At 41.4% G+C, this 25,750-nt stretch overlaps 3 protein-coding genes across 5 annotated transcripts; 2 read left to right on the top strand and 1 right to left on the bottom strand.

Annotated features, from left to right (window-relative positions):
• The first annotated feature begins 1,096 nt into the window (after positions 1–1,096).
• Positions 1,097–7,253, top strand: dram2b (DNA-damage regulated autophagy modulator 2b). 2 transcript variants are annotated; one of them, XM_071493559.1, is made up of 8 exons: positions 1,097–1,288; positions 2,700–2,897; positions 3,143–3,210; positions 3,873–4,015; positions 4,110–4,287; positions 4,627–4,709; positions 4,848–4,940; positions 5,412–7,253. In XM_071493559.1, exons 2-8 carry the CDS (start codon positions 2,767–2,769, stop codon positions 5,544–5,546), a joined length of 831 nt encoding a protein of 276 aa, XP_071349660.1. In that variant the 5' UTR covers positions 1,097–1,288; positions 2,700–2,766; the 3' UTR covers positions 5,547–7,253. The 2 variants fall into 2 exon arrangements, with proteins under 2 accessions (XP_071349660.1, XP_071349661.1); XM_071493560.1 differs by having other exon boundaries at positions 1,186–1,292; positions 2,718–2,897; positions 5,412–5,684.
• Positions 7,254–8,929: 1,676 nt separating this feature from the next.
• Positions 8,930–15,985, bottom strand: cunh6orf89 (chromosome unknown C6orf89 homolog). Of its 2 annotated transcripts, none has more exons than XM_071494582.1 (8): positions 15,830–15,985; positions 14,211–14,441; positions 13,624–13,789; positions 12,866–13,014; positions 12,195–12,346; positions 11,969–12,104; positions 11,665–11,788; positions 8,930–10,980 (listed from the first exon to the last, which is right to left on the bottom strand). In XM_071494582.1, exons 2-8 carry the CDS (start codon positions 14,397–14,399, stop codon positions 10,898–10,900), a joined length of 999 nt encoding a protein of 332 aa, XP_071350683.1. In that variant the 5' UTR covers positions 14,400–14,441; positions 15,830–15,985; the 3' UTR covers positions 8,930–10,897. The 2 variants fall into 2 exon arrangements, with proteins under 2 accessions (XP_071350683.1, XP_071350684.1); XM_071494583.1 differs by having other exon boundaries at positions 15,924–15,985.
• A 1,835-nt stretch (positions 15,986–17,820) lies between these two features.
• Positions 17,821–25,678, top strand: nfs1 (NFS1 cysteine desulfurase). The gene is made up of 13 exons (XM_071495063.1): positions 17,821–18,161; positions 19,716–19,792; positions 19,916–20,032; positions 20,319–20,402; positions 21,072–21,224; positions 21,417–21,510; positions 21,657–21,791; positions 21,902–22,059; positions 22,252–22,357; positions 22,541–22,622; positions 22,891–22,974; positions 23,263–23,352; positions 23,502–25,678. Exons 1-13 carry the CDS (start codon positions 18,056–18,058, stop codon positions 23,563–23,565), a joined length of 1,350 nt encoding a protein of 449 aa, XP_071351164.1. The 5' UTR covers positions 17,821–18,055; the 3' UTR covers positions 23,566–25,678.
• Positions 25,679–25,750: the final 72 nt, after the last annotated feature.

Here is a 25,750-nt window from a genome sequence, read left to right as displayed (position 1 = left end):
GAGTTTCTGATGTCAGACCAACTCTCTCATTGTTACTGGTAAAAGTTTGCCTTAAACAAGTTTGTTTTCTATTGTTTTGTACCAGATTAAGCCTTTCATGATGAGCATGTTGTCAGTGTGCGAGTCTCTCAAAAGGCTTGTGTAAAAGTTTGTCAGACTGCCAAGCTCAGGTATTTCACCAGTGTGCAGAGCCGTGTGTTCTTAGATGACTACAGTGAACAAGATCACCTGACAATCTCTCCTTCACCTGCCAATGCAAATAAATTTCATACTCCCACCTGGAACCAGGTTTCTACTCGTGTTTTACTGGAAACGAGCAAACTGACGGATTACCATCCACACCCAGTGTTTCTGCGTCATCCCTGGAAACCTCTCATTATGCCAGAGTACAGATGGGACATTTTGCAGCACAAAACAAAAAGAGAATACCAGGACTTACAGTTGTATGCAGATCAGCCTGAGAACAGGACCCTGTAAGAGCTCATCAATGGGCCGTTGTGATGGGAGCTACGGGGAAAGTTGTATGCAAAGGTTAAGGCAAATACATATTTTGTAGATTTTTGAAGTGGAAAGAAGTAAATATAACCCCTGCAGCAAACAGCATTAAAAATGGAACTTCTGTGCAGTGCTACTGTGTCTTTCATGAACTTATAACAAAGGCCTCACTGGGATTGGACCAGTGGAAATGTCACAGGAAGTGTTTGCAAGCTGCCACGATTACTGTTTTAGTCTTACTCAAACATGAGCTGTTGATAATTTAAGTTGTTCACCATTGTTGCTGTCTGCTTTAGTATTTATCAGCAGTGAAGATGTAAAAACAACTTGATCTGTCTTCACTTTTGTCCTAAGTTTAGATTGTCCCTTGTGATTCTGACCACAGTACCAAGTGCAAAATAATGTGTGCTGTTGACGCAGACTGCCTGCCGGGTGGTCATGTGACACGATGTCCAGGATGAAACTACATCTGAGCTTCCTCTGAACTGCAGTTCCCAGCGAGGCCACGGCCGCGCAGCGCGGCGCTGTTCCTGCAGGTTCGCCTGCGAGGCGCAGCTCAGGGCAGCACGTCCCGGCGGGCTGTCACTGACGGCGCATGCGTACTTCATCGTTGACAAATCGACAACACCGTGAAAACTTAAACAGTATTTTTAAATGGAAGTTCGGCACACGCGCCCGCAGCGATCGTTTACGTTTAACGGAAAAATAAACAGCGGATTCGTGTTTCGGTTAAAGAGACCCGAGTGATTTTCCCGCCGCGGCAGGATCATGGTCGCCGGAGGACTCCAATAACGTGAGTGTCATTATGTTGCTTCAGCCAACGTTGTTTCCTCAGTCTCACAGCTGGGGGGTCCGACCGGGTCCAACCGGGTCCAACCCGGTCCAACCGGGTCCACCCGGGTCCAACAGGGTCCAACCCGGGTCCAACACGGTCCATCCCGGTCCGACAGGGTCCACCCGACAGAAGCAACTCATTTAAAACGTCGATGAAAGCTAACGTAGCTAGCTAACGGTATCAAGCTAGTAACGATCCTTATAAGATTCGTCTTAATAAACGAATTATTAAAGCTGAATTATTATGTATGTATGTTCAGTGGAGGCGGTTATATGTGTCTTTTTGAGTCTGATATTTTCTTAGGAGGGAAACATGGTATTGTGTGATACGTGTAGCTTTGTTTTTGAAAAAGTGTTAAATTATGAGATTTTTGGGTGGAGTTTGGTTTGTGAGAACAACAGCGGAACAGTTCATTTTACATACTTGTACACTGTTTCACTTCCCCAGTGAGAAAACAAGGGGACTTTCCTAAACCGATCTTTGCTCAACCAGCAGTTTTATGACACAATAAATGAAGTTACACAGTGAATCAGCGTTGACTCCTTAACCCTCATTCATTTAACGACAGACATGTATCTAACAATTATTTTCAATTTGATTCATTCGTACATGATGTTCTTGAGTAATTAATTCATCACTGAAAAATGTCCAAGCTGACATTTCCAGATATTTAGGTTTGTCCAAACAGTCCAAAGAGACTCAGTTTACAGTGGTATAAAACAGAGCACAAGAAGAAATACACGGAACACATTACTGCCAGTGTTTAGCATTTGTGCTTGAAAAGTGAGTTATTCAATTATTTAATTGTAAAAATAATTGCTGACTTTCTATCAGTCAGTTTATCAAGTTATTAACTAATCAGCTCAGGTATATTAAATGATCTCACTCAGAAAGATCCCATCAGCCTCAAACTGCTTCACAGCTGCTAATAAAGATGTTCAAAACTCTGATCAATATTTTCACAATCACACACACACACAAAGGAAAAGTTTCCATCATTGTTCTGTCAGACACGAGTCTGGATTAACAACCAACCTCTGCACAGTTGCCTCAGACCTCCAGCTTTACTCCATATCATTTGCATCTGCATGATTAGATTATTGCTAATTTGTTAGAAATTTGCCTCCTGACGTAGAATATAAACTGACAGGTCCTCCATCTCGTAGCCTGGTGCTGTGGAGGCAAGTACCACACAGTCAAACTGCTGAAACAGAAAATAAACATTAATGTTTGCATCAATATTCAAAAGTAAACTGCATTTTTTTCTTGTACTTTTTTTATTTATGTCATGTTCTCAAGATGAAACTGCAGCACAGATGTTGTACTATATATATATCAGTGTGTGTCACTGTTTGTGTGTTGTGTACAGGACACAGTGAACCACCAGCACGCACACACACACACACACACACACACACACACTCGGTGAGGAGGCCATGTGGTGGTTCCAGCAGGGTCTGTGCTTCCTGCCTGCCGCCCTGGTCATCTGGACGGCGGCGTCCTTCGTCTTCGCTTACATCACGGCGGTGGTGCTGCGACATGTGGATCCTCTGGTGCCGTACATCAGGTGTGAGTCTGGACACACACGCAACACACACAAGTCTCCTCTGAGACCTGAACATCATTTCACACAGAAGTGGACAAAAGCAGCTTCTCATTTTTAAGGTGTCACCTGAACTGATTTTGCTGCTGACGCCAAAACACGTCACAGTTTTTTCAGCGACGACAACAACATAACAAATGTTTCTTTTCTTTTTTTCTCCTGTTTTACTCAATGACAAAATTTCTCTTTCTCTTTGTTGTGTGTTGCAGCGACACAGGAACGATGGCGCCAGAGAGGTGTGTGTTTGGCATCATGTTGGACGTGTCAGCCTTTTTAGGTAACACACACACACACACACAGACAGACACACACACACACACACACACACACACTGGTCTGTCTACAGTCATATGGACTCTCGTTGACATCCACTCCCCGGCCCCTTACTCTCACCTTAACTATCACAACTAAATGTCTCACACCAACCATATTCTACCCTTAACCCTAAAAACAATTTGTTCACCCTCAGACCAATCACAATGATGGTTTAGAGCTACAATTTGTCCACACAACCATATAAGGACAACTGTACACACACATATACACACAATGTCAAGCTACTTCCTGTTAGACAGTCTCATTACAGCCGTATCGTCCCAGACAGAGCTGTGGTGGGGGTGATAACGTTTGCTTCCTTCAGCGTGTTCAAGTTCTTAAATTTGTCTAATGCAGTAAAATCTACAGGCGTGGCAGTGGAGCAGGCGTCAGGCTTTCACAGTGTTCACAGTGAATGAAATGGGGCAGAAAGTACAAAGATCAGCAGACTCAGAGAGTAAAATGTAAACAGTGTGATTTAGTTACTTGTTACCACATTAATTCATTTTCAGAATAAATGAATAAGACAAGATGTTTGAATTTTCTCCATTTATCAGCATCGATCAATAGTTTCATAGTTTTAAAGCCGTGTTTTGATCGATTGCTGCTCCTGTGTGTTTGCAGGTATGGCGACGGTGTACGTGCGCTACAAACAGGTGCAGGCTCTGACAGGCTCCGACAGGCTCAGACTCCACAGACTGAACTGCTGCGGGCTGCTGCTCGGCTGGATCAGCTCCTTCGGGATGTGCGTGGTCGCCAACTTCCAGGTGAGAGCTGCAGGTCCTGGATCTGCTCACACCTGTACAGCACCTGTGTCCGAACGTGTCAGCAGTGAATTTGTGTGTGTGTGTGTCAGAGCAGAAGACCACACTGTTCTCCATGCACCTGGTGGGGGCGGTGCTGACCTTCGGGGTCGGAGCTCTCTACATCCTGGTTCAGACGCTGCTCTCGTTCAACATGCAGCCTCACGTGCACAGCAAGACCATCTACCTGGTCCGCCTCGGCCTCGGAGTCTGGACCATGTGCAGCATCATCAGCAGTATCCTTTAATCAGCTGTCAGGAAATGACTGATAACTACCACTGGTGCTCAGGTGTCAGCTGGAGAACAGGCTGCAGGATGCTGCGTAATCATTTCTGCCACTTCTCTTTTCAAGTGAAAATAACAAAATTAAGTGTTTGATCAAAAACATCACCACAAGAGACATGACACAGTTTTGAAAATACTAACACAACCTGAACGTCACAGAGAAATGTTGTTGAACAAAAACGTGTTGGATGGTCTTTAAATCTGAATTTCTCTTGTGAAACAGTTCATGTAGATTTTAGAGGTGTAGAGGTGTCTCTGAAGATAAGATGTGACCCTTAACAGTCCGTCAGTGTTCGTGTCGTCAGTCATCATGTACAGCAGTCTGCCAGGAGTGGACGTGTCTCACAAACTGCACTGGATTCCTGGAGAGACGGTCAGTAGACCTCCGTGTGTGTGTCTGTGTGTGTGTGTATGTGAACCAAGTTCTCACAGGTTTGATATTGAGACTGGATACACAGACCTTTACAGCATCACTGCAACATTTAAGTTTCCATTTTAATTTTTTTTCCAGGGTTACACGGCTCACATCGTCAGCACTGTGTCTGAATGGTCTCTGGCCTTTTCCTTCATCAGCTTCTTCCTCACCTACATAAGAGATTTCCAGGTATTTTTCACCCACAGCTTCAGTTGAAGGTCTGGTCCATTTAGTTTTGTCTCAGTTTCATCCTTACTGAAAACTAAGTGGTTGTGGTTTTATGCGGAGTCATGTACTGGACTATCTCTTGGGAGCAGTGACTTCCTGGAGTCAGCTCTGGTCAGTCTCTGCACCCAGCTGCCGTTCACCAAGAAATAGTTCCAGCTCCTCCAAACAACAAGTTTCCCTGTTTTTGTTGGGATTAAACAAACAAGCTACGTAATAAGAGCTTTCAAGGTGCTGGAAAGCGAGCTGCTTCCAGAGTTTATGCTAAGCTAGGCTAACGACTCTGACTTCATATTTAGTGTATGAACATAAGAGAAGTATCTTCTCATCCACCAGTGCCACATAAAGAGAAGAAGTCAACCTCTTCCTTTCAGCTCTTCTTAAGGATCTTAGTGCTGACAAACATTTCCTAACTGTTTTTTTTTCTCCATGAAGAAAATTCACTTGCGAGCAGAGGTGGCTTTGCAGAGCAGCCACCTGTACGACTGGCCACACGGGGGCGTCGTGGCGTCACATCATCTCAAACGTGGAGCCAACGAGTCCTCTCCACTGCTGGCAGGAGGAACGTGACCGGCAGCACAGCATCCTGCAACTGCTTTTACACCAACTTTCACTTTTTCCAATAATGGTTAGAAGCTTTTTAGAGAGCGTTTCTAAAAGCTGTGAGGGCTCTTTCTTAAAGGGTCAGTTCACCAGAACATATCCTCTATCCTTCCTCCAGTCGTGTCTATCAAGGCAGATAGTTGTGGATTTATTTGATATCTGACTTTGAGTTTTCTGCCCAGCCTTCACTATCATGGAGGTGAATGGAATTTAGTTTGAGATGCCCACAGCATTAAAAAAAAGTAAGTTTTCATAGTTCATTCTCCTCCAATGTACTGGGGTGCAGACATCTCCAAACCAGGACATCTAAAACCCAAACTATCTGATTTTGCTTCTAGAGGGAAGAGTTTTTATTATTTTGATGAATTAACCCTGTAAATCCAAATGTGATGCTTTTGCACTGTTCCCTTAAACTCTATCAGCCCTTCTCAGTGACCTTTTCCACCAGCTGCACTTTATATCACTGAGTTTTTTCTTGCTGTTATAAATAACATCTGCTTTGTCTTCTTTCACGTCTGTGAAGCCCACCGAGGTTCATTTGGTGGAAATGAAGCGATAATTTTAAAATAATTTTTAAATGTGAACTAATGGATTGATTAAGTGTGAGGGGGAAACACTCAGAGGACAGGGTGCTTTAATATTTTAACTGTTTCGGACACCAGTTATTAGTCTGTTTTTTATTCCTTGTATTAGGAGCGTCGTTTTTTAAGACTTACGCGTTCCCTCTTTTATTGAAGTCGGGTGTAGAACTGACAGAAGTGAACAGCGCTGCCTGCTGGAGGCGCCACATAAATGTGAGCCTGTTCTAACCTGAAGTGTCTGCCACCAGAATAATTAGACATTTTTACAGTGTTTTAATTAATACATTTTTAAAGAATAAATGTATTCACTTTGCACTGATATAATGCATAAATAAAAAAAAAATATATATATGTAAAAACCATATTATGTCATTTAACACTGAATTAATAACCAAATTTTAATATGGAATTGAAACATACATTTTAACGTTTTTAAAATTGTTCTAATTACCAATCATCTTTATTTTCTTTAACATTCAGTGTTTCTTACCAAAACTCATTGTGTGAATCTTTGAAGTCTGATTAACAAGACAGATATATTCCCCTCCCCATAAAACATCTACAAATCAGTTTTTTATTTCCACCCCTGCATTGTTTACATCTGTTAATGAGCTAACAGACCTTTTCTTCACTGGCACATCACTGCCAATATAAAACTAATGACAGGAACCTTTATCACGCTGCAACAGAACAAGAACCCATTCATAAAAAACTTTGCTCTATACTGTTAGAAAAGGTCAGAAACTCCACAGGGTACATCTAATTTAAATCAGCTGTTGAATTTGAAGAGGCGCGGCAGCGGAGCTCTCTGATTGGACAGATTCCTGTCGACACAGCAGCTGTGTTTTAATCATATTTAATTAACAGATAGAACTGTCTTTGTATTAAGCATTTTTTAATTTATAATCTATTGATTATCATTAAACAGTCTTTAATTTTCTGATGGCACACTTCAGACAGGACAGGACCTGCTGTCCTTTAACTGAGAACAACTATCTACAACATTAATATTTAATCAGATAAAAAAAACCTACATACTCTGAATTGTATACATTGTACTGTTTGCTGAATAAAGTTTTATTTCTTGTTTTTAGTTACTGGTCGTACTTTGTCTTCTGTAGCCCAGTTAAATATAAACATATGATCTCTTATTTATGTCACTTTAATTACACAAGTTAAGATCCATAAATCAATATTTAACAATAGATCAATTCAGTGATTTTTTTTTCCATTATATGTGATCGATCACTGCAATTTTATCTGAAATAATTCTCTTAAGCTCTGTGGATCTTTTTAGCCTCTTTTAGCTCCTAGTTTTGTTTATTGAGAGACCGGCTGTTGAACCCAGTGGAATAATTAGAAGCTAAAGAGACAGATACTCATGTCAGGAGATGATTGAGACCAGAGCTAAGAAGAGAGAAAACACATTCATCAGATGGACACAAATACAACTACAATGGGATGATTGTGTTGTTCTGTCTGCTGGACAAAGATTAGTTCACTGTATAAACTTTATAAGTTATTATATCAGTTGGTATATTTTCAGGCAGTTTTATTGGCCTCAAGTGGCCAAAGCCTTAACTGATGCAGCTTTGATTCAAAAACTATGAATCTAATTATCAGATTAAAGCTCAGTAAAAGTTTGATCTGATCCTGTTCAGCAGAAGCTGAGATGGACTCACAGTTCTCCAACAGGTTGAGGTTCTTCTGCCGCCAGTTTGTTTTCATCAGTTGTTTGTTCTGATCTGGAAACATTAAACACATATCCTGCTGCGTGTTAATCATAAATTCAAAATAATGAGAGTGTCTCCACTTACCAGAGTATCCAACCTCCTCTCAGGCTGTAGCATTATTGTAGAACTAATGAGGTCGAATGATATTAGTGATGAATTAGTACAAACTCAGCCATTCTCTGCAGTGTCTCTGGAACAATGATCATCAAGTTTGCAATTTCTGCATAAAATGACCAAATGCAGAATATAAAGCCTGGAAGGCCTCGTGGAGAAAAAACTAAAGGGTGGAAAAAAATGTAAGAATATAATTGAAGAATAGCACAAACTGCAGCCTCCAAAATCACCATTAAGTTGAATCAACCCCTCAGTTTCACCACCACTTCCTAATAAAGTGCCCACTAACTGTGCTGTGCTGTTGTCTTCTACACTCCTTTAATATGTTCAAATGTTGGCAAAATCATTTGTTCCAATTATTTCTGCCAATAAATTATTAATTAAACAGCACAAATTAAGATGCAATTCATTAACTGGCAACATTTGGACTTTAAGTCGCCTTATTTAGCATTAAACTTAAGACAATATAATAATATGATTGCGTGTTTGTTAATGTGCAGTATTTAACGACAATTATCCTGTAAAGATATTTTACTTTATTACAGCTGTTTTTACTGTATTGTTGATCATTATCTGTTTATACAGTAGCCTCCACTTACAGGTGCCAACAGGAGGAGTTATAATTGTTGGCAGAACATTAACGAAGACTTGAATTTTCTCAAAACTACATTATAATGTGTTTTCAAAGCTACTCAAGTTTTGCTCCATTTGTTAAATGCTGCAGATAAATCGGGGGATTTTAACTTGACTGCACCTCTTTCCTTTTCTGCTCTGATCCCTGCCGTGCTCCTTCCACTCAGGAGATCTTTGTAAAACTGTCAAGTTAAACAACCAGTTCAACACCTGTTCTCATTAAAATGAACCAAGCCATGTTTTCAACCACTCACATGTATCACACCTCAAAAATCAAACTCCCACACAGTTGGAAGCAAATAACATGACATGTTTTAATTTTCTCATAAAACTATGACATTTCTATGCAAAGCATGCATTTTTAAAAGATTCACCCCCTGATTTTTTTTGTAGCAGTGATTTTTGAGGAATTTTGAATCACTAAAAACAAAATTAGGGAGTGCACCTTTAAAACAATTCAAATTTGACAGACTTTTACTTTGGCAAACTGATCATGCACAAAATATATCCTCTACCTCTCAGCATCTGCGGAAGATGATCTGACGTTAACTTCTGTCTGCACTATGTACTGATAGTCACAAGTGATAATCAAAAGTATAATAATATTATTAACACATTATTATTAAAATTAATGGCTTGAACATATATACATACAATCGTAACAATAAATAATGACACTGAAATAGAGAAGTAGCTTTGTCCGTAAAATCTCAAAAAATCAAAATTTAAAACAAATCTGAAGCTGATAAACGACACGAAAGAGGAAAATAAACTAAAATATTTTCTGTGTCTGATGCTGTGTGGTAAGTTTCAGATGTAACTGGTTGTTTAAGGGTCAGTTCATCCATATCACCCAAATCACAAAAACATTCTCTCTTCCATCCTGTGGTTTTCTTCCAGGCAGTTTGGTGTTGATAGTTTTGATTGGGACCATTTCTTAATTCCAGTCAGAAGTGTTGACTGTGTTTTCTAGGTCTGTTTTCAAATCTCAGTTTAATATATTGCAGTTGTTCAGTGGCAAGAGTTGAGGTTTTAAAATAACTTCAAGCATTACGTCTTAGTGAGCTGCAAAAAGTTGACACAAGATTTATTCTTCAGTTTTAAACATAGCTGGTGGATTTACTCAGATGTAGTTCAGGAAATTCCCCGACTGCTGTCTGATTAATTACGTGCTGATGTCTGCGCTAAGATGATTTCCTCTCTGTCACATTTGCAGTGAGAATCTTTGTTTGTGTAACTGATGTAGTTCATCACGACTGTAGTTGAGTGAATGATTGACAGCTGACAGAGAAAGAACAGTGTTTAAAATCTCAGTTAAAATCTATAAACATGATGATGCCTCTGAAAGTCATGATTGCTAATGTTACTAATGCAACTAGGGCTACAACTAATAATTATTTTCATTATCTATTAATCTGCCAATTATTTTTCCAATCAATTGTTCTGAATAACCTCCCACAGAACCATAGTCACTAATCAATAATTAGACTAATTACTGCAGCTCTAAAAATAACATAAAAAATGGCCAAATTACTGATTTGTCTGTAGAAAACTTTGACTTTTCCTTTTATTTTTATGTAGAAGTTTGATCTTTTTTAACGATACGTAGAAAACCAACAGGCCTGGAGAGTTCATATAAACTATAATAATATAAATCAGAATAAGCTTGTAATTTAGTTCCAGTCCAAGTTCCAAGTCTGTTCTAGATCCCACCAGAGACAACTGAGGTTAAAGTCAGGTCATGTGGGTGAACTGGCCCTTTAACACAGAATCAGACAAATCAGTGGGCAGAGATTCAGATGTCTGACATCACACACTGCCTTCTCAAACAGAGACACACCCGGTGATTTCATGAAATCTATTCTGTTTTTTAATTGCTAGAGTTTTCCTTGAAGCTATGGCACGAGCACATCCAGAACATCTGAGAGCTGTTAGCAGAGTTTAGAGACTGACGACGCTCCGACGTTTTACACGAGGACAAAGTCATAAAGTCATTTGTCAAACCTCTGACCTCCACCCCTGAAAGCTGGAGGAAATCAAGTCGTGTGTGCAGTGGTTTCCAGTTCTCCGAGGACACTGGGAGGACTATCAGACGGGCGGGGTGGCAGAAAACAGACCGGAGGGTTATAAGGCATCAGTGGGCGGGGCCACAACAAGGCCGACAAGCTCCGAAACACATCAGCAGGAAGTCGAACATTCACAGCCGATCTGCACGTTCCCAGCCCTGAACTCTGTCCTCCTTCGCTCCACCTGAGCTTTAAAAGGCCGAGCCGTCGCAGATGATGTTCTGGCCTCGGCCCGGGAACAGCTCCATCTGCCAGTACCGAGGGTCAGCGTACACTACACAGGTCAAAGGTCAAAGGAAACAGGTGTCAACTGAATGTTCAGACCAGAGAGCTTCAACAGAGACGTTCAAATGTTCGATTTCAGAGATCAGGAGAACAGATACTGTCAGCAAACACCTCAGAGACTAATGGCTACAGCTTCTATGTTCACATATCAGATCAGATCAGTTTTAGTGCAGTTGTTTTTATGACTGGTTTTATGTGCTGTTGTAATCCACGAGCAACTCTCTAAATATTTATTTCATTCATTGTTAGCCCCCAAAGACATTTTTTGTACAAAAGAAAATGATTTGTGCTCATACTTTATCATCTCATATGCATGAGGCAGCAATTTACACAGAGAAGAAAACAACAGTGGGGAAAAATTCAATTTTTAAATTCCATAGAAACTCTTCTCAGTCTGCATAACAAACTAAAAACATTACTTTAATTCACAAATAATAATAATTTAAGAGCACAAGATAAAAAAAGACAGGGGCTCTGATTGCATTTAAACTTGCTTTCATTTATTCCTTGTGTAGTATTTGTAGCCTGCTGTGATAATTTGCTGGTAGTTTACGTGTTTGTTGGAGCTCATGGGTTTTTGGCTTTATTTTATTTGTACTGTCTGAAGTTGTTATTTTGTCTCGTCAACGCGTTCAATGTGTTTGTGGATAAAAACAGAAGCAGCAGGCGTTACCCATGTCTCCTGGTGACAGCCACAGGTTGAAGGAGCTGCAGTGTTTCTGACAGCGTTGAACAGGCAGAACTCGAACTGTCGGCAGCCCCTCGCCCACCACGAGCCAGCCCAGCACCCCGACACCCTGAGACACAGGCAGCGACTCAGACTTACAGCAAAGGCTGAGGGTACGTTTGTGGTGACTGATGGAGGACTACAGAACACAACCGACCGGCTGCACCTCTTTAGAAAATACACTTTTAACTAACGACTGCGATGCAACAGCAACTGGAACATCTGGACGTGTGAATTCAGCTGAACTCACCTTGCTCTGGGAGTTTGTGCTGTGGGTGACCAGGCAGCGCTGCAGGATGGTCCCAGCACTGTCCAGCAGGGGGCAGAGCTCAGCCTTCGGGAAGAGCCACCTCAACACCTTCTCCCTGGTTCCAGAGCTGAACCTCCTGCAGAAACAACACAACGCACAGCAGATCAAACATGTTATCTGCATGAATTGTCAGTGTAAGACCTTTACTTTGAAAATAATTGCGTACCAGAGCAGAGTGAAGTTGGCGGGTCCCTGTGGGAGGCCGAGGTTGTGGTTCTGCAGCCCGTCATCCTCCTCCAGCAGAATAGACATGGACCCTGAATGGGCCAAGTAGAGCTCCTCCAGCTGCTGCCGCTGGATGCTGAGAGACTCCCCACCCTGCAGAGACCAGTATGTACAAGCAAGGAATGGTTGGATGGGGATTTCAGCACTTTTCATACCATGTCATTGTTATGTGGCAACAGTGCAGATAGATTTAAAAAGTCTGCAGCAGCAATTCAACAGTAAAATCAGAAGTTTTTACAGAACTGACATGAACCAAACAGCGGCTCATAATGAGGGAAAATGCTCGGAGGGTGAGAAAGTGTCTGTCAGTGACATGAAGAATCGGAAATCCACTATTCAATCCTCTTATGTGAATCTGGACAATATGAAAATGTCTTTCCAAAAATGTTGCTCTGTTCTTTAGCAGTTTTTTGTCCCATTTACTCGACTTGAGACTGTAAAGCATTTACATTAAAAACGTGATAAAACATTCAGCAGTTTATCGGGATCAGTGTAGGATAAATGTTTTTTTGTTTGTTTTTTTTTAAGCTGCTTTTCTTTAAGTCTGCTCCCATGTGTGTGAAATGGAGAGGCCCTTCAGATGGCCAACTCATCTGAAAGGCGACCTCTGACCTTCAGCAGGACGAGCTGTGGCCCCCGCCGCAGAGTCACGGTCCCTCTGAGGCTCTCTGGGACTTCGAGCACTGAAGAGATCTCTGCACAGCCCGAACAGTTGACCAGGGTCTGCCTGAGAGAGCCGGCACTCCACCATTCATGGAAACCTACAACACACACACACACAATTAAACATAAAATACTAAACATACTAAACATATTATACTTTTTCATTTAACATGACACACTGTGGCCCTGCTCAGACCTGGTCTTAAATCAGCTGATCCGATCACAGGTGGACAGCTCTGTACAGACCACATTCAGAGGTGGTTCGTTCTTTTAGCAGCGTGAACGTAAATGTGTCCTGGTCACATTGAAGGAGCGCCTCCTCTACTGACGTCCTCTGACAGTCTAATTAGTCCCATCACAGTTTTATAATGAACCAAAATATAACTAGGCATACATTTATAATTACATATAAAGCGAGGAAGTGAGACCCAATCACAAGTGCTCACTGGAGACACGTGGAGACGCATTTTAAAGCCGGGTGTGAACAGATGTTCTTACAGCTGACCACTTGTGATCAGATCAGTGAAGACATGTTGATGCAGGTCTGACAGGGCCTGTGACTCACCAGTGTAACAGACCATTACATTTTTCATCCTTTAGAAACTTTTCATTTGTGAGAAACTGTGCTTGTGCTTTTCTCTGTGTGTTTGTGATAAATTTAGAAACAGAACTTCAGACAGAGACAGACTGTGTTCACATGTTCAGACCTTGCAGGTTGTACTTCTTGGCGATGGGCAGGGACAGCAGACGGACGTGGCTGAGGGGGGACGACCAGTTGTAACAGCCCAGGTTGACCAGACCCAGCTGAGGGGCGCTCTGGGGGTAGGTGAAGGCCAGCACAACCACCAGCAGGAAGCCCACTGCCACCACAAACTGCAAAGACCACAGAGGTATTACCAACACTGAGAGCTGTCTCTTTCCTCAGAGCACACAAAAGTATGAAGAAAACTTTACGCACGGTATACTCTACAACAAACAACTGGTATTTTCTATAAATAAATTTCTCTAGCAATTGAGTCATTGTTGTAATTATCCCTCCAGTCCACAACATATTCGCTACCTAGCATGATTTTGATAAAGAGAACTGGACAAAGAGAATTTCCACAGTGGAAACACAAGGGTCCTCTGAAAAACACTAAAAACTAATTTAAGTAAAAACAATAACAAGCTAGAAAAAGTAACCGAATCCATTTAAGAGGCAGTGATCTGCAGATGCTTTTACATGATGAGGGTTTTCAGTGAATAATTGATTATATTTTCTGTCAAGGGTTCAGGACTCTGATATCTGCCTGACCTTGATGGTGGCCCTCAGGATGGGGAACTGGGGAGGTTCTCTCCTGGGCTCGTTGGTCTCCAGGACCTGCTTGATGAACCTCTCGATCTCCCTCTCTGACATGCCGTAGCGGTAGCCCGACTGGCGGAGGATGTCGATGCTCTCCGACAGTTTGTCGTAGATACACGGCTCACTCATCGTCGTTCCCATGGCAGCAGCAGTAGTGATGGCGGCCTCTTGGTCAGGCACGACCTGTGAAGTCATCAGAGACGTTAACTGCAACTTCATCACTTCAACAACTGATAATTATCATCACCAGGGACTGAGTTTGATAGAATTTTATTGAACCTGAATCTAGTTTTGAATCAGCTTATCAAACCCTTTTAAATCCCTGATCAAATCTTCTTAGGTAGTTTGTTTGGCAGTGACTGAAGAACGAAGATAAAAGTATTTGTGTGTTTTCCAGATAATCAGATCGTTCAGAAGCAGAAGGACAGCATGAGCATGACAGCGTCTCAGAGGACATGAGCTTGACAGCAAACAGTGACAGCATGGACCACAGCACAAGTGCGTTTGATCGGTTCCTACTGACTAAGTTGTGCTTGGTAAAACATTTAAATGCAGTACGAGACCTAGAAGTAAGTACTATGTACTATATCTGTTCAATGAGGCCAACTGCAAGGTAAATTGTAGATGGGTATGTTAGAGTGTTTATTAGTGGAGTTGCTCTCAGAAGAGATAAGTCTTCACGAGACTCCTGAAGACAGAGAGGGATGCTCCTGCTCTGACAGTGTTTCGCCATCAGAAACAACAAATGAGGACAGTCTGGACTGCCGGACGACCTTCCTTAGGTTCTTTACTACTGGCTGCTGTGTAAAACTTCGGAGGGAAAGCAACACCACCATGGATAAGCAAGGCAACAGGTGCTGATGTGATGAGCGTCAAGCCCTTTTCTGGCTAAGCCCTACAATTACCATAAAGCACTGAGTGCACCAGTCTGACCATTAACACTTGCTGTTCGCTATTTGGCAAGAAATAAAAATGTTCTTTATTGTCATAGATATCAGTGGGAAAGAAAGCCTACGGTCAGTGACAGTGACAGTGAGATACTGTCTGATGTGGTTCACATAACAAACCAGCTGAGCCACAGGGAGAGGCACAGAGAGAGGGTCAGTGTGAGGCGTTCAGGGGCAAAAACACGTCCCACCGGCCCCGGTCTCTGTCTGTGGACTGCAGTGATACGCAGTTTGTGAGTCACTCAGAGCATCGACAGATCACAGTGGGTATTGGCATTTACTGATAATAATCGATGTATAACAGCTGAACGTGCGTAATACACCGTTTGCAAACGCCATTAGCCGGTCAAACGGCACTAAAGTGTCATTAGCTGATTACGTGACAACAAACTGGTAGTAAAGGTGACACGATATGAACTTCCGTCATCATTAGACTATAGAGATGAACGAAGTCTGAAATGTAGTAACGATTCTGAATTAGCGAAGGCAAACACCCGAAAGTCGCGGTTGAACGTTTCGGACTGTAAACAGTTGACTGACAGGTGGTCTGGTCTTTGCTAGCTGTAGTTCACATTTCCCGCTGACGTCCAGAAATAAAGTCCAGGAACAAACTGAAAACCTCACCTCAAAGTGAAACCCACCGCCGCAGTGCACAGCCTCTCATTTCTCACGATGCGCTCCGAAATACGGATAAATAGAGTTTTAAAGATAAACTTACTCGCTAGCTAATAGGCATGGCTACCACAAACGGACGGCCTTCTTCTTCGTCTTAATATTTCTGGCAGTTTTAACGCTGCCGGGCGGACTACTGCCCCCACAGGACGAAGAATGACACTACATCGATCACACATCTTATTTTGGAATGTAAATCATATGTAATAATATGTAATTATACTTATATAAATGTACATATATAGCAACATGTGTAATACACCGTTTACAAATGCCATTAACCAGTACATTGTTAGAACAAACAAAACAGTGTGTGTGTGTGTGTGTGTGTGTGTGTGTGTGTATAAAATATACAAAGTTTTAACATGAAAACAAGAAAGCCCTAAATATAATAGGCTAATTGATTTTACAGTATGTTCTTTTCAAAGTTTTATTATCTAAGTACCAAAAAATAGAACTCTGGGGTTGTATTTATTTCTTTACTTCAACAAAATAAGCAAATTTCTAACAAATCTGTGATTAATCAAATTATGTTCACTAAAATGATTTGGGGCAAAATTGGGGATTTTGGGGGCCTTTTTTAAGTGAATTGAATACCATGAACATACACCTCAACATTCTGGTTGCATTTATTATAAAGTTCTGTTTCTGTCATGGATTTTGTTTTCAATATGTATATTTTCTCTATTTGTTATGTTTTGTATCATATTATTATATATTGTTAGTGAGCTATGTTCTGCTGCATGGACAGTTCAGCCACACATTGTTTGACAGGGCTAATAAAAAGAGAATAAAAAAAAAAAAAGAAAGGCAGTGTAAGCACAATCGGCATCACAAGGTCAAGCAACAAAGAGAAATGAATGTGATTTTATGTAAAAACAGTGGAACTGAGAATTCTGCCCCATGTTTTCATTAACTTGATTTTCATTTGATAATTGTGCCAAAGCAACTCAGCAAATCATCTCTGAACACAAACTTTACACTGTATGTAACTGAACTTTCAGGGGGTTAAACCTTGGGTGTCTCATAATGCATCCACGGGTTGATGAACACACGTTTCATAAACTCCTGTTTGTAGCCAATTAAAGGACAGAGAAAACCGTTGGCCCCGCCTCCCATAGAACCAAAACAAGGCAAAGTGGCCAATGAGAGCGCAGAATGTCCGCAGGAAGTCCCACACCCCGTTTCCGTTTCTTGTGCAACCATGAAACAGCATCCACAGCAAGCTGCGTCAAGTTGCAGAAACAAGCTACAGAGAGAGCGAGATAGAGTAAAAATAAAATAAACTAAAATATTCATGGCGCTGTTTTTATTCAGTTTTTTGCGATTAGAACTTGGAAAACACAAGAGACAACATAAAGTATAATATTATAATAGGTACAATATATGATGCAAACCCATTATACATCATACAAGAGAGGTTTTAAACCAAATCAACAAAAAAGAAAACAGCAATGAGTAAAATTAAATAAAAATAACCGAACAAATACTACTCAAATAAATAAATAAAACAATATAAAATAAACAGTAACCTAAAGGGTTGACTATAATACCCTGGTCAATAAAAAAAGCTGGTGAACCTGCGGAGGGTCTGTCAGTCTTCTGTCCATTCTGTCTCCATAATCAAGCGCAAACAGTGTCAACATCACGACAACTTACTCATCTCTCCGTTTCTGGTTTGATGACAGTTGTTTATAAAAGGGAATTTACCCTCCCGTTACTTTTCTAATCTAATTTACATGGGTAGAGGCTGCTGTCTGCTTCCAGGTAATTAAAATAATCTACGTGCCAGACTAAAAGATGTTATAACAAACTAATTTTAACACGTTCTTTACATTTGAAAGTTATTTACTCGGGTAGTTGTTTACGTTTATACTCGTCTTTTATTTTGAAAGTCGTGGTCGGAAGTGACCGGGGTCACCGTGTGCGCCTTGACGCAGGCGGACTCCACTCTGACCTGGATGTAACTGACAAGCGGCAGCGTCTCTCAAACCAAACACAGTTTCACTCACGTTTTATTTTTTTTTCCTCAAATCGTGAATCTTCCTAATTCTTCTCCACAGAAACCACCTGGTTAAACTGGTTCAGACCGGTTTACACTGCTGTTTCGGTTGCGGTCCGCTGGTTGTTGTTACCGGAGGTCAGCGGGTTTCCAGGTGAAACCAGCCCGCCGTCGAGATGCTTTCCTCGGGCAGGACCATCTCCTCCCGGCTGCTCAGGCCGGTGCCGTGGCTCCCCCTCCGACCTGGCTCTGACGGGAGGGCTGCCAGCTCTCTGCGGAAAGGTAACAGCAGTCCGGGGCGAGTTAGCCTGTTCGCGAACCTCGGAGCAGCTAGCATGAAGCTAATCTCAAAGTGACGCAGTTTAGTAAGGAGATTGGAACTTGATGGGACCATGAAGCGAGTGATGAAACGTTGGGTAATGACATGTGAGAGACTAGAAAAATACAATACGACTATAAAATCACTTAAAACATTAAATCCTCAGGACAGACTGAAAATAAATTATTACCAAGTTTTATAATTCATTAATAATGTTTGTAATTTATCAAACAAGTGTCTAACATGCTATGGCACCACTTCTGCTTATATATTTTTTATTGTTTTATTGCCTTAATTCAGTTTTTTATTTTTTAAACATTCTTTGTATTTCAAAAACGTGTTTTTCTTTACATTTGAAAAACGTGTTTTCTCTGAATATGATTCATTCTCTGGGTTTCAGACTGTTGTTCAAACACAACAATACATTTGCATTTTTTATAGAGATATACAACACTGCACAAGCTGTAGGCCCTAAAAATAAAGTGAATATTTCCATGAATTTTGTTTATTAGTTAACTTTTTACAGAGCGCAGTAAAAATACAATGAAACTAAATCAAATCAATATTTGGGGAGATCATCCTTTGCCCTTAAAACAGCATCGGTTCTCCTCAGTTTTTCCAGGTACCTGGCAGGTAGATTGATCCAGCATGTTGGAGAACTTGCCACAGTTCCTCTGTGGATTTAAGCCGTCCCAGTTTCTTCAGTCTCTTCATGTGATCCCAGACTGACTCTGTGATGTTGGTATAACACTCTGTGGGGCCGAACCACCTGTTGCAGGACTTCTTGTTCTTGTCTCTGAAGATAGTTTTATAACTCTGGTTTTATGTTTAGGCTCATTGACCTGAATGATAATAGTACTGTGTGATGGAAAAGAGGTGCTTTTAACATATATAGATATGTTTGAGATCATTTAGAGGCTCCTCCATTACAATACACACAATTAGTAGTTTATTAGGTACACTTAATGCAGTCGAATAAAACAGCTCTGTAATAAATGCCCTCCTCCTCCCGACGGTATTAATGTTCAGTATCTGTTGAAACTGTTTTATTGGTCTTGATTAAACTTTATGATAATTTTGGAGGAGTTAGTTTATTTCATTATACAGAGAGGTGTGTCTGTAAATGCAATACAGGTCAACAGCACCACAAACTGCAGCCTCAAGAATGACCATACAGTTTAAGCAGCACCTCTCTGAAATAGTTTCAATAAATACTGAACATTGGAACCCTGGTGGGAAGATTGTATTTTTGTATTTTTGTATTTTTTTCCTGCTAAATGATGAAATGAGTAACTATAATACTGCTCCAATAAAGTGTTGCCAGACATATGAGAATGTCCATTCTTTTCATTAACTCTATTAGAATTGACAAAATAGAGTAAATATACATGGACAATGTAATAATAATAATACATACGTACTCAGTACTACTCAGTTTAAGTCCAGGATCATACAGATCTGGTTTAACTTTGTCTAAAACCAGCTGACTGTCGGCCTGTTGTTGTTTTGTGCTGCAGAGTTGATAAAGAAACATGAACTGGAGAAAGATGAGCTCCGCCCCCTCTACATGGACTTCCAGGCCACGACACCCATGGTAACCGTTATTAACCATGTTGTCATGGTTACAGGCTTTACCAGCTGATGTCAAAGTTAGTGATAGAGTTTTTTACACTTGTACTCACCTGCACTTACAGTTGAACGTGTGTTGTGTGTGTAGGACCCCCGTGTGCTGGATGCCATGTTGCCCTACCAGGTGAATTACTATGGTAACCCTCACTCCAGGACACACGCCTATGGCTGGGAGAGCGAGACCGCCATGGAGACCGCCAGAAAGGTAGAGAGACACTCAATCTATTCAGAGAGTGAAAGAATGTTTTTAAAAAGCTTAAGGATATCTCAACTTACATATATATTCATTTGTCTCCTTCTATTACAGTGCATTGAGTTGTAATGTTGAAACAGTTCGTTGCCTTTCTTCTTAAAAGTGCAAAATTTTTATGTCTGTTTTGTAAACACTGATAGCCTGCTGTGTATTCTGTTCTGTCCATCACAACATTAAGTGTGAATTTGAGAGAGAGACATTGACTCTATGTTCTCTCTCTCTCTCTCTCTCTGAGCAGCAGGTGGCTGATCTGATTGGAGCTGATCCCAGAGAGATCATCTTCACCAGCGGAGCCACCGAGTCCAACAACATGGCCATCAAGGTCTCACTCTGAACTTCCTCTTCATCACTTCTCCCTTCTCTTCTTAACCACCTTCCCTCCCCCTCCTCTCATCACTATGTCCTCCTCTTGTTTTGATTCTTAGTGAGAACCGATCAAGAGCAGACGGAGAAAGTGTTAAGAACAGATGAGAACGCAGTGTAAAAACTAAACAAGAACAAATTAAGGAAGGAACAAGAACTGAACAAAAACAGAATGAGAACACAGTTAGAACATAACAAGAACAGAATGAGCACGCAGAGGAGTGAGAACGCAGCAAAAATAACGTAAGAACAGAATAAGAACACAATGAGAACACAGTAAGAATGTGAACACATTACATTAAAAATTAAAAACACAATGAGAACATATGAGAACTTACTAAGAACAGAACAGGAAGTAAGAACAGTATTTGAATGAGTAAGAGGAGAATTACAACACATCAAAAACTAACTGAGAACATAATGATAACACACTGAGAACACATGAACAGAATGAAAATGTAGTAGGAACACACTGAGAATACATGTGAGAACTCAGTAAAAACAGAACAATAACACAGTGAGAGGTAGAACAGTAAGAACAGTCAAAAGAAACAGTACAGTAATAACACAGAGTTAGAGCCCAGTTTCTGTGAGACCAGTAGTGACCCCGCCCCTCCCTCTCCTGCAGGGCGTGGCCAGGTTCTACCAGGCCAAGAAGCGTCATGTGATCACCACACAGACAGAACATAAATGTGTTCTGGACTCGTGTCGAGTTCTGGAGGCCGAAGGATTCGACATCACGTACCTCCCAGTCCAGCAGAACGGGTTGGTGGATCTAGAGGTACACACACAGAACATACACACAGTTACACACAGGTCACACAAGAGAAAGTGGAGAGGGAATACAGCATGTACGAACAACATACAAAACATACAAAAATCATTTTGTGTGTGTGTGTGTGTGTGTGTGTGTGTGTGTGTGTGTGTGTGTGTGTGTGTGTGTGTGTGTGTGTGTGTGTGTGTGTGTGTTCAGCTGCTGGAGGCCACCATTCGTCCCGACACCTCTCTGGTGTCAGTGATGTCCGTCAACAACGAGATCGGAGTCAAGCAGCCTATCAAGGAAATCGGTAACCATGACGATGCAAACATGTTATTTACTTGTTTACTCATTTCATTTAGTTTCATCCATGTGTCCACAGGGACGAGGCCTCTGATGTCATTTAATGTCCTGATTGAAACTATTGATTGACAGCTTTACCCTTCCTGTCCACAGGTAAGATCTGTCGTTCTAAAGGAGTCTTTCTCCACACGGACGCTGCTCAGGCTGTTGGGAAGATTCCCATCAACGTCACTGACGAGAAGATCGACCTGATGTCCATCAGCGGTCATAAGATCTATGGACCCAAAGGTTAGACCAAGCATTAGCACGTAACTGACCTGAAGAAGCTGAAGAAGATCTACCTGGGGAGGGCGGGCTGACCTGCTGGTACATTACCCTGCCAATGTGTGTGTGTACAGGTGTGGGGGCTTTGTACGTGCGTCGCCGACCCCGGGTGCGTTTGGAGCCACTGCAGAACGGCGGTGGGCAGGAGAGGGGGCTGCGCTCCGGCACCGTCCCCACCCCACTGGCTGTTGGGCTGGGAGCCGCCTGCAGCATCGCCCAGCAGGAAATGGAGGTAAAACAAGCGCATCCGAAGACTCAACAAATACAAATACACCTAAACATCCTGGCACTTAATGTGTGTGTGTGTGTGTGTGTGTGTGTGTGTGTGTGTGTGTGTGTGTGTGTGTGTGTGTGTGTGTGTGTTGTGTGTGTGTGTGTGTGTGTGTGTGTGTTGTGTGTGTGTGTGTGTGTTTTGTGTGTGCAGTATGATCATCACAGAGTGTCCATGCTGGCAAATCGTCTGGTCCAGAAGATCATGTCTGAGATTCCTGACGTCATAATGAACGGAGATCCAAATCAACGCTACCCTGGTACACACACACTCACACACACACACACACACACACACACACAGAAGTGAAACTCACACCATTGTCATGTTTTTCAAATTCAACAAACATAACATTGAAAGTCAGAGTGTGTGGGGGGTGGGGTGGGGGGATTCTCACTGCACTAGGTGAGGCCGATGGACTTATCTATTGTGTGTTTTTCAGGTTGTGTCAACTTGTCCTTTGCGTATGTGGAGGGAGAAAGTTTGCTGATGGCGCTGAAGGATGTGGCTCTGTCATCTGGCAGGTCAGACACAGACTCTTGTTAAAACCTGAAATCCACTTGCTGGTTCTCCTGATGAGTTAAACAGATATGACTGTAAATTGTTTTATGAGGAAGAAAATGCTTTCAACATGTTTTTAGACTGAGGATACACATAGTGAGTTGTAAAAGTAAAGTCAACAGGGAATCTTTAGTTTAAAAGAAATAAAATTGTAGAGCAGGCCTTTAATGATTAATGAGTATTGTGTGTGTGTGTGTGTGTGTGTGTGTGTGTGTGCGCGCGCGCGCCCAGTGCATGTACGTCTGCATCTCTGGAGCCCTCATACGTCCTCAGAGCGATCGGCGCAGATGAAGACCTGGCTCACTCTTCCATCAGGTACATCTTCACTGTCATCCAGATGCAGATCATAATCCTGATAATAATTATAGTAATAATAATCCAGATTAAAGTCTTGATAACTTGATAACTGATAACATACTGATTTTAATCAACTTTAATGGTAACTTAATTTGTCACTGAAAGTAATTTGATTCAAACTGAATTTCTCTCAGTGACTGACCGAACAACAACAGAGACTCAGACAGGAAGAAGTTTTTTATTTCTTTTCTGGTTTGATGTCAGTTGAAGCACATGTAGATTAATGTGAACCTGTTTGTCTCTCAGGTTTGGTATTGGCAGGTTCACCACAGAAGAAGAGGTGGACTACACAGCAGAGAAGTGCATCCAACAGGTCCGCAGGCTCAGAGAGATGAGGTGAGTTCAGCTGGGTTCTAACGTCTTATTTTTCTATCTGTAATAATAACATGGCACTAAACTGAGATCTGTGAACTAAATCTCTAAAATATTATGGTAATATTGTTCTGGTGAACACTCAACAACCTGTCTGTCTGTTTGTCCTTCAGTCCCCTGTGGGAGATGGTTCAGGAAGGCATCGACCTGAAGAGCATCAAGTGGACGCAGCACTAGACTCCTCCCACTACTTGCCCGCTTCCTAGCTGATGACGATGATGATCGTTCCTAGGGGGATAATTCTGGGAACGGACCAGCTTCTTCTTCCTGTACACAAACACGCACAAACTTCCTGTCTGACTTGAAGTCTGTTTGTAGCTGTAGCTCTGTAGATGCTCCTGTAGATGCTCTCTCAGGAGATATTGCTCAGAGAGTTGACCAACACATGGCAACCTCTGCTTGTTGTAATAATTCTGTTGTACAGCCTGACCAAAAAGTTGTCCAAGGCTGTGACACCTGAGTCCTGTATCACGAGCCCCGTTCTTCTTCACTGGGTTACCTGACATCAGTGATCCTGATGATGGTATTATGAAGCTGGTTTTTGTCTGGCTCTGTTAGCTCAGACTTCTCTAATCAATCTCTAAGCATTTTCACGTGAGAGAGGAGGGATTCTTGACAAGATATGACATGAAACAGTGATACCTTTATGTACATTATGTTACTGAGGAGGCAACAAGTGAAATTTAGGGCGGTGATAGTAACGCAACTAGAATAAAATAAGAAACTATAGTAACGATAGCATCCAGATGTTGAAAGTCAGGCTTTCCATATTATGGCTGTAAAGCAGTATGTGATTTATCACGTAGGCTTTTTAAATGTGATCACATGTTCAGAAAAGGGACGACATTTTTTTGTCTTGTGATTAAACTATAAAAATTTCTGATACATGTAAAGTAAAGCTGGGTTGTTTTTTCTGCCAAAGCAGAGGGACGAACTACAGATACAAGGTCTAAAGAAAAGAAGCATGTTGAATTTATAATTAACATAATTTCTTGAACCAATCATTTTGACATAATTATAGACATAAAAGTGATTCTTCTGTTACATAGATGTCTTTTCGCCCCTTATTATTACTCATTACTTAATTGTAAATTAAGTGTTTTGGTCTATGTCAGGATATAGGGATGATGCCTCCATTCAGCTGATTGATCAGTAGTCAGGCAGTTGTCTGGTTTCTGATTCTCTTAAGTTAACCTGTGGCCGGTTTCGATCAATTCGCAACATGCAAGCTGCAACTTGAGATTATTTCCTCTCCTCTGCTAATTTTAACATGTTAAACTAATCACCACAACAAACATCATGTTTACAGCTCATCCATGAGCATGTGAGAGGGCCATAGGACAAAGGCAAATTTATCAGTGGTTTGCAAGTGACTTTTATTTTTCGTGAATATGATAAACTAGTGGTTGCAAATCACTTTTGTAACATGGGCGTCTTCTCCAGAGCAGGATAGCCCTGCAGCGTAGGTTACCATGGTGATCTACTCCGGTCAAAAGTGAGCCAGCGTCATGACACTAGAAAAACCAAAGTTAAACAGAAAGATGGCTGGTAAAACTGCCAATCTCGCTTCGTGATACAGGCTCTCGTCAAGGTGTCAAGCCACCAAGATGGATGATGACCCCTGTGATAAGAAAGAAAATGGCCATAAAGATTAATTAATAGAGCGAAGTTACGGATGGCAACTGAAAGCAGCAGATTTAAATTCACTGAGTCATCTGAAGATTTGATGATTCACTAAAAAGTTGTAAGTTTTCACTTGATTCACAGATTTTTCCTGCTCTATTCACAGGTGATACAGTGTCCTGTCTCTGTCTCCTCCCACATCAGTTTCAATGAACAGCAGCTTCATGTCAGTGCATCACAGCGGTTCTTAGTGAATATCCAATCACACAGTATTAGCAGCTGCAGTTTTCTCTATTGTGTTTAAGTCTGGAACACTCTACAAGACTGAAGCTGTGACCACAACAGCTCATTTTAACATGGCTCCTGAAAAAGCTCCAGTCTAGTTCATCACATACTTACTGGGCGTCACACTTGTGTTACATCCACGTGTCTGAGGTTGACAGGAATCTTATGGTGATCCTGAGAGTGTGAACACAAAAAAACTGAGGAATTAATTTGATAAATGTCTGAGATGATTTAAATTCTTGTATTGTGTTCCTGGATATAGTCAGCTGAGCCTCGAATTCATATTTATAGACTCCAGCATTTACTGACTTTTACTGTTGCTCTCATCCTTTACAGTATATTGTTTTCCAATAAAGTACTGCTTCATGATTATACAATGAAACTTTGTTTTATTTTTATTTCATGTTTGTTTTTATACGGACCAATGGTACAAACTGCTGCATTTACAATACAG

Source organism: Trachinotus anak, unplaced genomic scaffold (genome assembly GCF_046630095.1).
Source record: "Trachinotus anak isolate AG129_WGS33_773 ecotype Australia unplaced genomic scaffold, CSIRO_AGI_Tana_v1 ptg000013l, whole genome shotgun sequence".
Taxonomy (NCBI): Eukaryota; Metazoa; Chordata; class Actinopteri; order Carangiformes; family Carangidae; genus Trachinotus; species Trachinotus anak.
The sequence above is the reverse complement of the archived record's forward strand: the minus strand, read 5'-3'. Positions and strand labels throughout refer to the sequence as shown.

Coding starts and splice junctions, on each gene's coding strand:
- dram2b (XM_071493559.1), top strand. CDS start 2,767: ATGTGGTGGTTCCAGCAGGGTCTGTGCTTCCTGCCTGCCGCCCTGGTC. Junction 4,016..4,109: donor GCGTGGTCGCCAACTTCCAG/GTGAGAGCTGCA, acceptor GTGTCAGAGCAG/AAGACCACACTGTTCTCCAT. Junction 4,941..5,411: donor CCTACATAAGAGATTTCCAG/GTATTTTTCACC, acceptor TTCTCCATGAAG/AAAATTCACTTGCGAGCAGA.
- cunh6orf89 (XM_071494582.1), bottom strand. CDS start 14,399: ATGGGAACGACGATGAGTGAGCCGTGTATCTACGACAAACTGTCGGAG. Junction 13,790..14,210: donor TCCTGAGGGCCACCATCAAG/GTCAGGCAGATA, acceptor TGGTCTTTGCAG/TTTGTGGTGGCAGTGGGCTT. Junction 12,105..12,194: donor GCCAACTTCACTCTGCTCTG/GTACGCAATTAT, acceptor TTGTTTCTGCAG/GAGGTTCAGCTCTGGAACCA.
- nfs1 (XM_071495063.1), top strand. CDS start 18,056: ATGCTTTCCTCGGGCAGGACCATCTCCTCCCGGCTGCTCAGGCCGGTG. Junction 18,162..19,715: donor TGCCAGCTCTCTGCGGAAAG/GTAACAGCAGTC, acceptor TTTGTGCTGCAG/AGTTGATAAAGAAACATGAA. Junction 22,060..22,251: donor TCGCCCAGCAGGAAATGGAG/GTAAAACAAGCG, acceptor TTGTGTGTGCAG/TATGATCATCACAGAGTGTC.